The sequence below is a fragment of the Syngnathus scovelli genome, chromosome 8 (genome assembly GCF_024217435.2).
Source record: "Syngnathus scovelli strain Florida chromosome 8, RoL_Ssco_1.2, whole genome shotgun sequence".
NCBI lineage: Eukaryota > Metazoa > Chordata > Actinopteri > Syngnathiformes > Syngnathidae > Syngnathus > Syngnathus scovelli.
The window spans coordinates 15741770-15758816 of record NC_090854.1 but is presented as its reverse complement, the minus strand read 5'-3'; the positions used below and the strand labels follow the sequence as shown (position 1 = coordinate 15758816).

At 45.4% G+C, this 17047-nt stretch overlaps 1 protein-coding gene across 3 annotated transcripts in view; it reads right to left on the bottom strand.

Annotated features, from left to right (window-relative positions):
• Nucleotides 1-833: 833 nt before the first annotated feature.
• si:dkey-100n23.5 overlaps nucleotides 834-17047 on the bottom strand; it is a 71629-nt gene continuing 55415 nt past the window's right edge. For all 3 annotated transcript variants that reach the window (XM_049727261.2, XM_049727259.2, XM_049727260.2), the window contains 2 exons: nucleotides 8460-8607; nucleotides 834-3365 (listed from right to left, as the gene is read on the bottom strand). In XM_049727261.2, coding sequence (XP_049583218.1) covers nucleotides 3195-3365; nucleotides 8460-8607 — 319 coding nt within the window. In that variant the 3' untranslated portion in view covers nucleotides 834-3194. The remainder of the gene's footprint in view (nucleotides 3366-8459; nucleotides 8608-17047) is intronic.

The window sequence follows — 17047 nt, the reverse complement described above, 5'->3', positions numbered from 1 at the left end:
CCAATTATCTGACCATTTGAATCAGGTATGTTGCAACAGGGAGATATAGAAAACATGCAGGCCCTTGAGGACCGGAGTTGCCTACCCGTGGTTTAGTGTATGAAATGCTGAGTTTAACTGTTTTTATTGTCGTTACCAGCACTCACATCTTCCCTCCATAATATAAGCTCCACGCATGTCACAGGCAAGCAGAAAAGTTTCAATGCATGCCTGCCAGCCCACTATACACACGCAATGGGGGTCATTTGGCCTAGCTTAGCCATCTAGCTATCAAAAGCAAGAAAGCAGTTACCGTATTTTCTGGACTATAAGGCGCACCTAAAAACCTAACATTTTCTCAAAAGCCGACAGTGCGCCTTATAGTCCGCTGTGCCTTATAGTCCGGAAAATACGGTACTCACTCCTAAAAAATGTATTTAATATTTTTGTAAGACACGATACCATTATGCACAGTTGGAACTCTAGCTTGAATATAGAAAAACTAAAAATGTCAACAATAAAAATATTTCAAACAACAACAATGTTAATGTGTACCGCCCCCAATTTTTAAACAAACCAGTAGAGAGTAAACGCTAATGTATTAAAACAAGCTTGCATAGCTAAAAGCTTCATTAGAATTTGTTTGACTTTATTTCACGTGTTAATGGACTTAATTTAGGGAATCTTTCGTATACTACAAGAAGGAACCTGTATGCAACTAGTAATAAATACCCTGTATTGGGAATCACTAGTTTAATATATCGCATTTAGGCTCAAAAACCCACTTGAGCACACTTTGCAAAGCCCATGTTGTTGAGAGACAGCACTGTGTGAATGGAATAAACACTCTGAGGTTCAGCTTTGTTATGAAACATCTCTGCTGCTCATTTATTTGATCGAGGGCAAGTCAAGTCAAGCCAGCGACGATGCCAAAAGAAAAAAAAAAAAGGATGCAAGTCAGTGTGTGTATTGGAGTTAGATGGTGGCCAAACTGCGTCAAATTGCAAACTCAGTCGCGCGGCAGTGTCACTGACACCCGGCGGGAAAGTTCAACAGCTCGAGGGGGTGAAAAGGGGTCAAGTGTCGGGTCATTAGTTCAACTCGTCAGGAAAAGGCGAGTGACAGCGGTCACTTGACGCCGGCAGCTGCCTTTAAAAAACAACAACAACAAAATGGAAGCTGAATTTAAATGATTAGGCTGCCAATCACAGTTCGCTACCACCGACACAGGCCGTGAGATAGCGGACTAGCAGAGGCTGTTGCTAGGCACCGCTCGCCACGTGCCATAATTTACCTTTTTTGTATGGACAAAGAAAAATCCCCAAGAATTTGGCGGTGTTTCTTTTTCATAAGGCTGAGGAGCACAGTGACCACCTTCTTCACAGGCACATACAAAAATAGAATGTAAATTTGACCATACAATGCTTTTATAAATACCGTATAACAAAGACAAGTAGCATTTTCACATATATAAAAAAAAATATAAAACATTTTCAAGAAATCTATCGCCATTGCCCAAAGGGCAAAACACATTTTTCAAATTTTGCACTTGCTTTATGCCTTCATTTCAGAAAAAACGAGATGTTTGTTTGACCTCTTAACTTGGGGAGCTCAGAGTTTCGGACTGTATGGCCGGTCACCAGTTGATGATGGACACATGACGAAAACGTAATGTCTTGTATCTGTGGTTCAAATTTAGAAGCAATTGAAGAAAACATCTGGGACAAGCTGTTTTTTAAGGACCATTGAGAAATTAGAAATTAAACCAAAAATGACTGCTTGAAATCAGAATGACAGACTTCTTGTGTGTTTTTAGGCACGGTGTCTTGAGACTTTCTTTTTATGGTTCTACTCACAATATAATTATTTGATTTCACTTTGCTGAATGAAATTAGCTTCGAGGGTAGTGGCCAAAAGTGTCTTCAAAAACAGTACTTTCTGATACTGCTTATGAAAAAAACAAATGGTCAAAACAATCAGCTTCCATTCATAAAACTGCTAAATGTCTTTAAAATGGTGTTGGAACGAAAAGGGAAATATAAATGTAACATACATGTGAGAGCTCAAGAACTGTTACACACAAAGCAGATCTGTGACCTGGTTTCTGAACATTTAAAGGGCAGAGAAATACAATAAGGACTTTCTCAGATTTTCAGAACACGTGTTTTCCCACAAAGGTAAAACCACATGTCCACAATATGAAGTAATGACAGGATGTTGATTTGTGTATGCTGACCCTTTGAATAATGACTGTTTGGTTTTCGACCAATCGTCGTCAAAAAGGTTGCATTTGGCAGAGCCTACTAAATGGAAGCTAAATTAGCTATTAACCTTTGAATTACGCTGATGTCAACGTCCCGTGTCAATGCGAGGCTTCTTCGACATTATAAGCTTCATAGAAACGTTAGAATGTATTTTTTTGATATAACTGAAATTAAGGCTTTTTGTAAAATTAATGCACATTGAAAAATCTAACATTTTTTTTTAGCAATGAAATTTAGTCACAGTGATCATTTTTTCAGTAGTTGAAAAAAAACCCCAAAAAAACAACAACCTTCACATACGGAAAAGGAACAAATACTGTCCAAGGCAGGAAACGTGGATGCTTATTTGCCACTGTGCACCGGGCTCATGTATAAATAAGCGAGGAAGTCGTCGTGCTCCAGAATGCGTGAATTATGCGCGCGTGTGCCAGCGAGCGGCAGGCGCCAACGTTTTAAAAAGGCCTGCTTTTCCAGCACCTCTCCTGCAGAGAGGTGAAAAGGTAATTGCACCTTGTTATGATTGCCTTTCAGCGTTTTTTTTTCCCCTTCTTTTTTTCCCTCTCCCCTCCATCTTGGTGGTGTGCCAAAAGTGCGGATTGAGGGAGTCCTGGGGGCAGTGATGAGGAATGTTTTAAGACCTCGGGGATGCAGCGGAAGGAAGCCTTTTTAACACCACAAGGAGCTTTTTTTTTTTGTCCCGGGGTTGTGGTATTGCAGGCGGCCCTGCTCAGTATGTGTGCGCGCGCGCGTCTTTAGGATATTAAATAGTAAAGGATGGGGATTAATAATGGAACCTGACAGCTCATCTCCGGCTTCTATCTGCCTGACTTTGCCTCCAATCTTGCCTTCCATTCTCTGCCTACCTCCTTTGCCTCCCTCTCGCTTTCTAATCCACCACATTTCTCTTTGTCAAGAAGCCTCCTGCTCCTCCTCCTGCCGCCTTTGTCTCCCTCAGGGACCTCGGTCTTTCAGGGTCATGTTAGGCGCGTAGAAGAGCGTGTTGGCGTCTTCGTCGTCCTCGTCGTCGCTCAGGTCGGCCAAGTCGGCTTGGGTGTATTGCACGGTCCCGGCGTGATACTCGCCGATCCGGGTCCTGTCGCACAGCCGTGACTGTAGAGCGAGCTGAGACACACACAAAGTTCACAATCACATGAGATCGCGGGGGATTGAGATCTTCATGTCTGACGCCGCGTTTTACCGGCTTAAGGCGGCCGGTTTTCCACAGCAAAATGGTACACCAAAAAAATTCACGCCGGAGAAAGGAAGCGAGAAAAGCTCCATTTTCCGCAGCAAATGGGAGCCTGTGGAGTCTAATACTGCAGAATCCACAGTAAAGGCACAGCAACAAACTGAGCCCGAGTCTTCGTTGTGATTTTGTCCAAGTCAGCCCTTCTGAATCTCTTAAAACTGTATTGCTCAATAGACGATGTGTTTATTTTCTGTTTGCGGCATTTCAAAAATGTTCACAAGTGGTCTTGTCGTGTCGCTACCACTGCACATGCCAATTTCTGCACGTCTTCCAGACATTGAATTTAAAGTCACAAACTCTGCCAGCACGTTTTATCTCTGACAATTTTGCGCAGCTAGTCGATCAGCCGTCACATCTGTTTGCAATGAGCAATCTAGTTTTTCGGCCAGTTTGTGCATATGCTAATCTTTAGTAAATCTATATTTCGCTATTGGGGATTTTGGTAAAGAAGGCCCAAAGGCAACATTTTCACAGATTTTCCTTGACTCTCTGTCCTGTACTTATGGGATCGATGCGGTGTAATAATGCCAGTGACCAAAGAATGATGTTCATGAGAAAAAGTGTTCACACCCCTTTGTTATAAAAGCATTTGTCACTGACGGATCTTATTATCCTTGAAAACACACGTTTCTGGAATGCAGTGTAAAAAGAGCCCTTGATATTTGGAAAGATCCTCTTGAATATTCCTCATAGCCAAAGCCAGCCACAAAATCAACATTTGGTATTAGACAAAGTGAGAAATTGTATATTTGTCCTGAATGCCATAATGGAATAAAGTTTCTTTTTAAGTTCCCCACCAGCGGTAAAAAGCCTTGTAAATGGGATTTCATTGTACACAAAGAGCCACAAATACTGTAGACGCCATGAGCCACTTAGTCGCTGGGTGCGTCATCCGCTAAAGCCTCCCTAAAAACAGATGCCTCTTTTTTCCCTTCAGAAAACGGGTACCAACTATAATTACCCCAACTGTTCACACACAGACGTTCGAGTGTTGGTGAGCCTGTTGCAAGGCTGTTGCTAACCAAAACAGCAGGACCTATCAAGGAGCACATCACTGATGAAAAAAAATTGAATTCTGAAGAGTTCCCTGGCTCTTTCTAGTCAGTACATCCATCCATCCATCCGTTCGTCCATCCATGGATTGTCTGATGAAAGAACAGTATATCATACTATGGCTTTACAGACAATTTGGGTCAGGCACTTTCCTTAATGGCCGCAATTTGTAAAGTCCGCTAATGGGAGGCTACGTTTCAATCAGCGTTGATTTGTCTGACTAAATGGAAAATGTGTTCTGAACTCAGTGGCAGGGCCTGTGAAATTAACATTGACAGCGGGTCTTTTCTTTTTTTCAACGCATTTTTTATATTGTGGTAAAAGAGGCTAAAGTGTTTGTGTTTTGTTTAGTGGTTCATTTTGTTAGTAGAATTAATATTTTAAATATTTTAAATTCACCTTTGATGCAGATAAAGTTACAAATGATACCGCCTCATTGATTTTTTTGAGCCCTTATGACAAAACAGTACATTGCAATGCAGTCTTCCTGTAAATTGTTCTGTACGTCCACAAATGGAAGCAATCGATGCTAACATTTTCTTTCACCGCTAACATTCGGTGCTATTCTCCTCCCTGCTTGACTACTGTATGAGACATGACGTTGTTCTGTTTTGTTCTTTCAATTTATTCAGGGGACTCCTGGAATGCTGTCCTATTCTTAGAGCCAGAGAAAGCGGTGCCAAGCCCTCTTGAAACGACTTCTTGTTTTTATTCCACCAAAGAAATTGCCTGTGAGCCTTTTACGATTCTGGTGGAAACTGACATATTTCATATGCCGCAACCCCCATCCTTAAATCACTCAGTAGCCCCCACCACCCTAGAATGTTATGAAAAAAAAAACCCATCCGTTTTTATCAATAGACGTGAAACAAAAAAAACCCATAAAAAAACGTTGCTGTGAAATACGCCTAATTTTGTCCGTTTAGACTTGAAGGGGACCGTCCACTACATATTTGGTGGAAAAACTTCAATGTTATGTTATTATATATAGAGCTATATACTAGTTGCCACAAAGTCAATATCTAATTAGACAATAAGATGGCTTTGTAAGATGTTTATTGATTTAATGTTTCACAGTTGCCTCAAAGAATTTGAACACACTTAACAACTCCGAACCATCTCAGCTGCACTTGTTTTAACGGAGCAACAGTTCCCATTGAGATGACCGGTGCATTAACTGGTTGAAGGAGAAAAGCTGAACTTTGTCAGCAAGTCACATCTCTGGAGTTTTCCAGAACTAGAGCACCTGTCAATGTCTTTCATGTCATCCATCGAAACTGAATGTATTTCGGAGAAATTGCTACTTTGGAGTTCAAGTGCGCGCTAAAGAAAGCAATAAAGGAACAAAAAAAGCATTGAGAAGGTTCGAGTTCAGTCCGGGTTGTTGCTTTGAACATCACATTGGTAGGCTGACATTTAGACCATCAGATAAGGACCTAATTACAAATAACCCTCTGATCTTGCGCACATCAGCAACATTTTTCGAGATTGCTGCTTGGTGATTAGAGACAACAAAGGAGGCATTTTATTCCCTTCCGAGAATAGTCATGGTCCAAACACGTGGCCTTACGTTTGGACGGCAACGACGGGGCTCGGAAGATGGCTTGTGGCTGATGGCGAACCCTCGAGTGATTGCCAATGGCGTTAGTTAGCCGCGAAATGACCCGTAAGGCTGTTGCAATCGGGTCTCCCGCTGCTCATAAATGAAAAAACAAGTCGTTGCTTGGAGTGGACGAAAACAAAGCGGAAGCGCCTGCGGCCAAATGTCGTTAAAAGCGGAGGTGATGGTTGTACAATCTGCTGTTAGAACAACAGCCCCAGAGAAATATTCTTCATTTGCATACTTTCCACCTTGGAATTATATCAATTGCTTACCACGTGGAACGTATGAAATCTGCATTGATTAGAACCTGAGGGAGAAATGAGGTGGGGTTGTCGAGTCAAATTACTTTTTCACCAATGATGAGTCACCTTTGGAAGACGTGACCACGAGACCTCGGTTATACAAAGCGGGATTTACGTAGGCAGTCGTCAAGCGGGCCATATTATCCAACCCTTACGGATCAGTTTGCCAGAACTTAGGCAGTCCAGCTGTCAATGTCTTTCTAGCTCAAGGGGATTTATTTTTTTTTTGCTGCAAGAATACGTTACATTTGCCAACACCAGTCAAACCACAGTAGTCTGATTAATTAGCTCGCTACTAAATTAGCTTACTAAATGAACGTCAAGCGAAGGTGTAATGTTTGCCAATTTGAAAGAATGCAAAGCTGCCTGGAAAGGCGCGTGAAGGCCGAATATAGGCTGCAGAGCAAGAACGAGGAAGGCAGAAAGAGAGAGAGAGAGAGAGCCAGCGGCTGCTACGAGGGCTGATAGTGGGTTGGGGGGAGGGGGAGGGAGCTGGCGATGAGGTGTCTGATGAAAGCGCAGATTCGTTGCGCCGAGGAAGGAATGTTTTGACGCTCTCGCAAGCGCCCACCCCCGCCGTCACCACCTCCCCGTCCCCCCCCCTTTCTCTCCCCCTCGCCACCGCCAATCTCGCACCTGATGTGAGGGGGGGGCTGCTGGGAGTCGCATGCCAAGATGAATAACAACCGGCTGTTAGTCACGAACGCACACGGAGCCTGTCTGACTGGCACTGGCGCGTGCGTGCGTGCAGGCGGGCGGGCGCGGCGTCGCCGATTTCCGTACCCTCGTTCCCTGACACAAACATCATTTTCTCCGTGATTTACGAAGGCGCCGCGATTCCATTTCACTTGTGTTGTCTTCTTTCCCTCGCGCCCCCGCTCGCCACGCCGAAACATTGACATTTGCGTTGAAGGTCATACCACACATTCTTCTCTTCCAGTTTGTGCTCATGGCCGCTTATCAGCCTGGCTGGCGATACTGACTGGATGACAAAGAGTGCGCGTGCGAGCGCGCGCGGGTGTTTGTGCGTTGGAAACGAAGACAAGAGACTACTTCATCCCCCGCCTCTCGTGGTTCGATAGTAGCGCGGGCTCATATCCGCAAATACTGTCAATGTTGCTAGATTGAGACAAATCAGTGGGGAGCGGTATTGATCGCCGTGTTTATTGAAGTGCAGCCGACGACGGTTCAAATGTGCAAACATCCTCCGTCATAACGCGGTCGCCTAAAAAGTGGCAAAAAGTGAGCCCGGGGACTATTTTTTTTTTGTTACTAGCACAAACTTGTGATAGTGTAGCTTTCTGTACTTGCCACGGTGGACGACTACTAATATGATACAGCTTTGGAAGTGTCGCCTATATTTTAAGCAAAAGGAGAGTGGAGAAAAGCTGTTATGACTTGACTTGACTTGACTTGACTTGACTTGACTTGACTTGGAGAAAAGCTGTTATCACACAATATTTTCCGAACACTTTTTAGCAAAAATAATATGATTTTGGGGCGGGGGAAATCTGATGCCCCCCCCAATAGACTATTTCATTTTTTTCTTGTAAAGAGAAGACGTACGTTCTTTAACTTTCATAAAAGAGAGCAAAGTGGAGATGTCAGAGTTTAAGCAGCCTGAGTCAAGCGCAACAGGCTAAGCCAATGTTAACGTATGCTTCCATCCATCCATCCATCCATCCATCGTCGATAAAACTGGACTGGACTTGTCGCCAGTCAATCACAGAGCATGCAGAGATAGGAAACGATTTACAGTCACATTCACACCCGCTCTGGACCCACGCTCCCTGCACTGATGTCTGGTGCGTAACAGTGACTCATCATTGACCTAGCATTTGTGTTAATTTTAGTCTTTTCCAGCGTTGCGACCAACAAATCTGCCCGACCAATGACAGGACAGGATAGCAGCTGTATGTCTCCAGGGGTGGATAGATATTTTGCAGCAGACATGGAAAATCTCACAAAAGAGCACCAAACAAGCAACAAAAGATGTAACTGACACATACCTTCATGCCAGTAGGACTCAGCAGGCTCCGCCAGTCCCGATCCAGACCAAAGACGAAGGCGTTGGCCAAGCCATGAAGTGGAGCCGATAGCACGTGCAACAGAGTGAGGGGGAACGACGGATCCAGTGGGTAAAGGGCGTTGTGGAGCCTGGCGGAACACAGCGGGACAATGTTGAGTTTTAAAATCAAGTTGTAGGATAATAGTTACTATGGCGACATTGATTCACCAAATGACCAGGAACTGAATAATAGCATGTGAAAATAGCGTAAATTAACATCGGTGTTATTTTTGTCATGTCTAGCCATCAAATGTTACAATGAAAAATGTGCTTGGCCAATGAGGGATGAGCAATGCCAATAAAATACACCAAGAGACAATCCAGCGCTAAAGCCCAGCAACAGGGTGGGCTAACATTAGCGTGTGTTTATTTTTGTCTTTTCTAGTCGTCCATCCTGAAATGTTAAGATAAGGATGGAGCCCATGAAGACAGAAGCGGCTGTGGGGGAGGGGGGAGGACGGGAAAAGGCAGCGAGCGTGAGGTTGACAGATCAACCGGAAGGAAGCGCGAGGAAGACGACAAGTGAGTGACAGAGCGAGAAGGAAGGGTGAAAACGAGAGGTAATGAGAGCGAGCGTCGCGGGCGGCAAAAAAAAAGGGAGAGGGAGGGGTGGCGAGCCGGAGGAAAACGGGGGAGGGCGAAAAGGAGCGAGGCGAGCTTTATATCAGCGTTTAAGAGCCCATTAGGCAGCGCGAGACGTCTGGGCTGACACATTCTTGGCTGCCGCTTCGACAGCACGCAGCACTTTACAAGGGCGGCGAGAAGCAGAGAGGCGGAAAAGTGGCGGAGCGCTCCGTTCCGACTCCGAGCCGCCGTTTCCTGCTCATCCCGTCCAAATCCTCGCCATCCCATCCACGTTTGCTTGTGCACACATTTCCCCGTCACCGTGCTTCTATGGCCAATTTGACTCTTCCATTCGACCCGCTCAAGGCTGCTTTGCCTCGCTGGGAAGAAATTCGAAGGATGCTGGCCAGCAATTGACCCTGGATTAACCCCGTATTAGTCCTCCACGCAGGGTTAGCGTGTCCCTAATGTTTTTTTTATTGATCTATTAGCCAGGGAATCAATGTGTACGACGCTTACGGTGATTTTGGTGCGAGCGGGGCGGAAATAAGCGGCCACAGCGGTTGACCTCACCACTCGGAAAGCCATCCCTGGGCTCCTCGCATGGTGCCTGCAGCTTGGTCATCCGTAGTAAAAGAACAATTTTATTCTATTATCAGCCAAGGAGGCGCCTCTTCGGTGACAGTTTTTCCTCCATATTTGTTCTCAAGCAGTAACCAAAATATAGTAAAGTCCCATGTATTGCTTGGGATATGATCCATCCCCACTTGCAAAAAGTGGAAATCCACAATATAGATCGACCATTTTAAAACTCATTCACTCGCAAAGATGTGTTTTTACGAGTCCAGACATTCATTAGAAGATCCTTTTTTATCAATTTGTTTCAAATGTTAAGATACAGCAGGGTGACTACGTGTGAGTGTGAGCTGTGGCAAACAGCAGCTCCTTTGTGAGTGAGCTCATTGTGTTTTACATTGCCGATCTCCTGGCATTCAATAAACAGCTAAAAAAAAATACATTGCTGATTGTGGCTCTCCTTTCACATCATTAAATATACCGTAAAAACCCATCAAGAACATGGCATAGCGGGGGGCAGGAAGGGTGGACTGCAGTATGGTGGGCTAACTCCATTTTCCTAATCTCATTGGAGCCTGCATTAGGTCCGAGAAATAGCATCAGGGAGTATCCACAACATTGACACGTGAAACATTTCGATCCAGGGGGTCCTCGGTTTAAAACGAACGGTGCGCAATGAGCTAGTAAACAAAACAGCCCCTGTACAGGCCAGTCAAATCTCATCTTTTATTCCCACGCGAATGGTATTTGTTCATTGTTGAGGTTTCTCGTTTTTCACTGGAACCACAAAAAAAGCCTCAGACAGAACTGCAGGTGAACAAGCGCATGAGATGATTATGTAGATTTCTTCGCAAATCTTCTTATAATCCCCTTTTATCCTCTTTTGCGGCAGAAGGTTGGAAGGTTTATTTTCTATTAATCTGTCGCCACTTACCTTCCAAAATACCTTTGGAAAAAGTTGTGACGGGAAGAAGAAAGAAGACCTCCCACCCAGCGCAGCAGCGTTGGCAACAGGTTGAAAATCGGCCTAGCGAGCCGCATCCGACCTGCCAACCCGAGGGCGACCGTGTCAAGTCTTAAGGGTCTTAACGCGGCGGCTAATGAAAGCGGTGGCGGCGGCCTGGCTGCGAGCGGAGCAGCGGCGCCGCGTGTTTTCTGGGTTAGCCTTAACCGCCGTATCTCAAGAGGAGCGGCGCAGCTGCTGCTCACATTCATTTCACTTCCCATTAAAGGTGAAATAAATCAGCAGTCCCCACACAACCTCTGCAGGACAAACACACACACGCACACACACACAAATAGGTCTGTGCGTGTGAGAGGGTCACATGCGTCGCGGATGTCAGGTGGAGAGGAAAAGGCGGTGAATGTGCATTTGTGTGTGCGCTTTTCTGAACGCCACAGCGGTGAGAGCAAAACTAGCGTGTGTGCGTGTGTGTGTGCGTGAGGCGGCTATTTCTGGCATCTCATTTTTTCCCCCCCTCCTGCTGCCGCAAAGAAACGCGATCGGCGTCCGGGAAACGAGAGCTGGCAGCAAGCAATCATCTGCCTGCCACACACACACACACACACAAACACAGACGCACGCACACGCACGCGCGCACACGCAGGAACGCGTGCGCACACACACAAACGAGCGCAGCGCCGAGCAACATGCACCATGGCAACGGAACAGCCGCAATTAGAGGCAAAGAGCCTTTCCCCTCCATCGAGGGAGAGCGAAATGAAAGGAAGAAAGAGCGGGCGAGCGAGGTAGAGGGAGAGAGCGAGCGAGCGAGCGAGACGGGGGCGGGTGGCGGCGGCGGGGGGGTTGTAGAGACGAGTGTCAGAAAACGGCGCTGCACAGGAAGAAGGGGGGGACAAGGTGTGGGGGGGGGGGGTTGGTGGTGGAAGAGGAAGAACACAAGAGAGGTGAGAATGTGCAAGAGCAAGGCTGCGAAAGGGGAACGAGGGCCCTCGAGAGAGAGAGAGAGATGGCGCTGAGAGGCCCCTGGGGGAGGTGAAAGCACCGAGCGAGGCCGAGGCGACAGGAAGAAGAAGGAGGCAGCGAAGGAGGAGTGATATCAAAAAAGACAGATTGCGAGACACGAGCGAGACAAACTAGGAGATTACGGGCGAAACGCGATAGAGGGAGGGAGGCGCGTGGATGTGTGAGAGTGCGAGCGTGTGCGCCGCTTTCTCTCGCGAGCGCCGCGCTAATGAAAGATGAATGAGGGAGGCAGCGGTGGGAAGCGTGTCTGCAGGCGATGCCAGGCCAGGCTGATGTGTGCATAAATGTGTGTCAAAGTGTGTGTGCGCGTGTAGTCAAGCGTGCCTCGCACTTGGCTGGCAGGTGACGGCCAACGAGGACGGCGTCGCACGCGCCGGAGGTCGCTCGCCTGAGAGTCAGCCACGCTTTTTAATCGCACGCCGGCGGACAGGAAATCAAATGAACGCCGTCACCGCAGTATTTATTGGCCGCCGAATCCAAAACTGATCTCAGTTTTACTCTATCGTTTTAAGTTTTTGAGAGCTGTGATTTAAATTAAATGTATGTAAATAAAACACTAAAATTGAATAGTTACAAGCTTTGAGTACTAAAAAAAATAAATAAATACAACTTGGTGGTATGTATGCCCATGTTTACAAGGTTAAGAGAAAAGCCAGAATTCATCTTCTTAATTTATTCTATGCAAGTTTTCTTTTTACCAATTGGGAGCTGCACACACGTTGGCACAAAAAAGTTTCCACGTAGCTGAGTCCAATAATAATAAGATGGCAAGACTTACTACAGCTAATCAGTGGAATTTGACTCTGGTAAAGTGTGGAGAAAAGCTTGGGGTGCTGGAAAATAACTGATTAATATTAGAATCAGCATGCCAAATGTTAGTTTAATTAATTCGACTATATTGTTTCAAATTGTACATCAGTGTAATAACCTTTGAAAACACACCTAGCGGCTAAGGCATTTTTTTTCCATCGTGGCAAGTTCGTACCTTTCACGGACTGGCACTTTTTTTTTTTTTACTCATTTATCTCTCTTGTGGATTGAATAATATAAATGATATGAATTTTCATGCATTAATACCATCACTTCAAATTTGAACCGGATCTAGTAGATTCTCAAAACTGGTCAAGGGTAGCCCAAAAAATGAATCTCTACCATTTTGAAGCTTTCGTCGTCAGAATATTAATGTGCGGCTTACGACTGAGGCAACCCACTCTTAAAACTATTTTCAGAACAAAGCAAATCTGTACCCCGGATTGTCAAACTTTGTACAGGCCTAGAGGGAGATGAAAAGAAGATGTATGTGTGTTTGTGGCTATGCGTGAAGTCAAGCATGGCTGCTACGTGCCGGACAAGGAAAATGGCGTATCCCTTGCTTGAGAGTGATTGTTGCCTTTGCGTCGCATTGCCGGCTCACAGGAAGTCAAATGAAGCTACGGAGCCTCCAAGGCTGCCCAAGCAACGCCTCATCGATCATGTCAGTCTCTCGCCTGCCCATGAAATTTCGTGCGAAATCCTACGACACCATGCCAATCGAACGATCTTTCCAGTCATTACCATTATTCAGCTACGCTAATATCCCGACTGCACGTTGTACATTTTACCCTGCATTTCCAGAAATAACGGTTGGCTGCCCCACTTCTGATACCAAAGGGTTAGCAAGATTGATGAAAAACTGATTTTTAAAACTATTAAACATGGGCTGAAAGAGAACTCTCCAGAAGATAATGGGAAAAGTACAGCTTTTGACAAAAGACTTCTGACACCATTTTTCACGGCAAATTCAAAGTTTGAACCCGTGTCTATTGCATTTTCAAAAGCCGTACAGGCCCAGAAGGAGATCAAATGAAGTGTGTGTGTGTGTGTGTGTGTGCCACACTCGGCTGGCAGGTGTCGAACAATGAGGATGGCACCACACGTGCTGGAGGTCAATCGTCTGAGAGCAATTGCCGCCTTTTAATCACATGCTGGCTCGCGGGAAGTCAAATCGACGGCGTCTCGAAGGCCACTCTGGCTCGCTTATTGAAGAAGCGCTTCATCGATCATGTCGGCCCCTCGCCTGCCCATCAGATTCCCGCCCACAGGGCGCCTTTCTCAAAGAATATCAGTCCACACAATATTCCAACATCTATGACGGAACCAAAAAGACAATCTACTGAATGCACCACAACTGAGACAATCCATTTGTGACACAATTTGTGGTAAAGAAGTAGATACATTTCAACCACCCCTTATGACTAATAGAATAAACATAAAACACAATTTTAGTCAATCGCCCACAGCGAACCTCACACTTGGCCGGAAGGTGTCAGACATCTTGTCTTGCCTGCCCATTAGGTTCCGTAAAAAGTCCCTCCAGGGTGTTTATCTCTTCCAATATCCCGTTGTGCCAGACCAACTGTCTTTCCAGTCATGGCTTTGCAGATGCTCCACATGCACGAAAGGGTTCTTCATTATTTTCTGCAGGTTCTAGAGTAAAACAACAGATCTGGACCACTCTTAGGTATTAAAAGAATTTTTTTTTGGAAACAACATGGTGAAGATTTGTGAGCCTCACATTTGGATTTTCCATGTCGGACGACTTTTAAATGCGCACCTGGTCACGGGAAGCCGAGCCGACAAGACCGCAACAATAGGCTGGTCGCACTTATTGAAGCGTTTCATTGGTGATGTCAGATTCCTTGCAAAATCTCATCCTTCTCCACCCTGCCAGTCAGAGCAGCTTTCCTGTTATCGTGTTGTGGGTGCATCTAATGCATCATTTCCACCAAGCAGTGCAATTTGCTTTATATTATTCAGCGTTTCCAGAAACGCATACCTCAAAGGCATCCCACTTCTGACCAGAAATGTACGCATTACAATAAAGGCTTCCCATTTCTGACCTCATTCTTGACGGAGGAGGTTTGAATCTGGGTCTGTTGGGTTTTGTAGTACCGATGGAACTGATTCTTTGCACTTTTCAGCAGTGGTTGACAGAATAGTAACTTTTATCGGAAATGCGATCAGAAGAAATGCCATTATAAAAACACAGTGGATTTCGACTCAGAGCTGATTAAAAGCCGTTAGTGTTTTTTTCTTTCATTTTTTCCCAGAATTGGAAAAAAGAAGCATTGCAGTCAACACGATATACATCATTATGCAAAGCAGGGGTGTCAAACTCCTTTTTGTCGCGGGCCACATCGTTTCCTTCCCTCCATTATGAAAGTCAAAGGCTACACAACAAACTGATGAATAACTCGTTTTGAATTCTGAGACTAGTAAAAACTGCTTAAATATTTTAAAAGGTAATAAAAATGACTAGGAGTATCTCTATTATTTAAAAGTGAAGATAATTTGTAATTTCAGTATTGCCGATGCACAATTTGCGGGCCACGTAAAATGATGTGACCGGCCGTACCTGGCCCCGAGCCGTGGCTTTGACACCTATGATATAACGGGAGAACTCCCAAAATAAAAGCGGTTCTCGTGTTTTAGTCTGACCCGCTATTGCCATCCTGCTTGCTAGATACAGACCAGTCAAAATGAGGACTTAGCGTTACAAATCGTACCGCGGCGAGCTGATACAGGACGACGTCTTTGCGGCGTCACACATCCGCTGAGCCGCCAATGAGAGTCCGCTCGCCTGAGAGCCTCCTTCCGGAGAGGTGAAGGCGGCCAAAACAGTCATCCTGACCCTGATTGCACTTCCTCTTCTCCTCGGCTGACTCGCTTCTCTTTTTTTTTTTTCCTTCTCTTTCACTCCAGACGAATCATTCGGTTCAAAATGCCAAAACAAGGCTCTTGTGTTGGCCACAACGCTCCTTTTTAAGAGACAATTCAAACCCTTTAAATGAAAGGAATTTTTCCGCTTCAACGCATGATAACGCTTGACTCCTGGGTGAGGTTGGGGTGCGTGCACGTCCTGTCTGGATTTCCGTAGCGCTCTTGAAACATGACCGCATTTAAGGCTATTTACTGAACTGCACCAAAATGCCGGAACCGTTCCGAGAATAAAACGATTCGCCGGTTTTCCTTTAATTTGGTGTGAAAAGAGGTACGGTCAAGGTGTACAAGTGGAACATTAAAACAAAACCACTATGACATTCTGCAATTTCAGTTTGGGAAAAGGATCTTTTTTAAAACAGATTTTGAATAATGGATCATGTTTTCATTCTTGTTCATTCATTCGCTGTAGAATTGATAGAAACAAAGAAAGACAAGAAAACAAATAGAAAGCAAATAGACTTGAAGCGACATAATTTCTGGCCAGTACCAGTTGTGTCCTACATGTAATGATAATCCCCCGCACTGTCTGGCTATGGTGGCAAAAATGCAGACTTTTCTTACCGAGATGAATATCAAGGCCTATTTCATTCTTAAAAAATAATGAAAGAAATTCAAGACATTAGAGGCACATTGTACTGTAGAACAGTGACCTTGAAAACTCAAACTTGGCAATCATGACCGTGGTACAATTCAACACCATTTTGGCGGGTTATTTATGGCTTTTTGTCCCCGAGGGATTTCGATTCCTACGGCAGTGACATCATTTGCACGTAAGCCTGAATGCGCCATAGGCATGAAGTCGTCATGATTATGGTCGGGCTGTAATCGAGCATTGACGTTTGCCCTCGGTAAGCTCAAAACATATGTCGGAGCTGACTAAGTACATCAAGGGCCAACTGCATACCTTGGTTGGAATCCAAATTCAGGATTCTTCAGTCATTGTGCTCACTTGGGAGGACCCTGGGCGACAGAACCATGAAATGGGTGTGACGCTTAGGTAAAAAAGAAAGCTGGTGGCCGCCTGACGGAACAAGCCGTTACTGTACCCCGAGTACCTTCCAGGGATTTCGTTCCAACCCATTAGAACCAAATTGACGGTGATTTGAATTGGGGTTCCTTAACCCATGGTGTCAGACATCAAATGGTGGCTTTAAGACCAAGCTGAGGAGGACACCCTGGCTCCTCAAACACAAATCGTCCCACCGAATAAGTTCTCAGGATTAACACCATCGTGTGTCCAGTCGATCGCACGGGCTGGGCGTTTGACTGTTTGTGCACGCGAGTATAGCCTTGCGCGCGTCGTGCCACAATATGTGTGCGAGCGAAAGAGCGAAAAAAGAGAGAGAGAGAGAGGAAGGGAGGTAGAGCAGATGATAGAGTGGGCTTTAGCGATTCCCCGGAGTGTGAGGCAGCGTTTACGGCACTCTCAGAGCAGCCAGAGTGATGAATATTTAAAGACGTGCCTGAAAGCGCGGTGGGGAGGTGGTGGTAGTAGGGGGTTGGGGGGTATATAGCGGACGGTGCGTGTGTGTGCGGGGTGCGCTTGCATCTCACACAAAAATAAAGTGGCCACGAGCATGTGACAGAGGATCTCTTTCCTGTTTGTGCCTGCATGCATAGTATAGAGCATACATATAGCG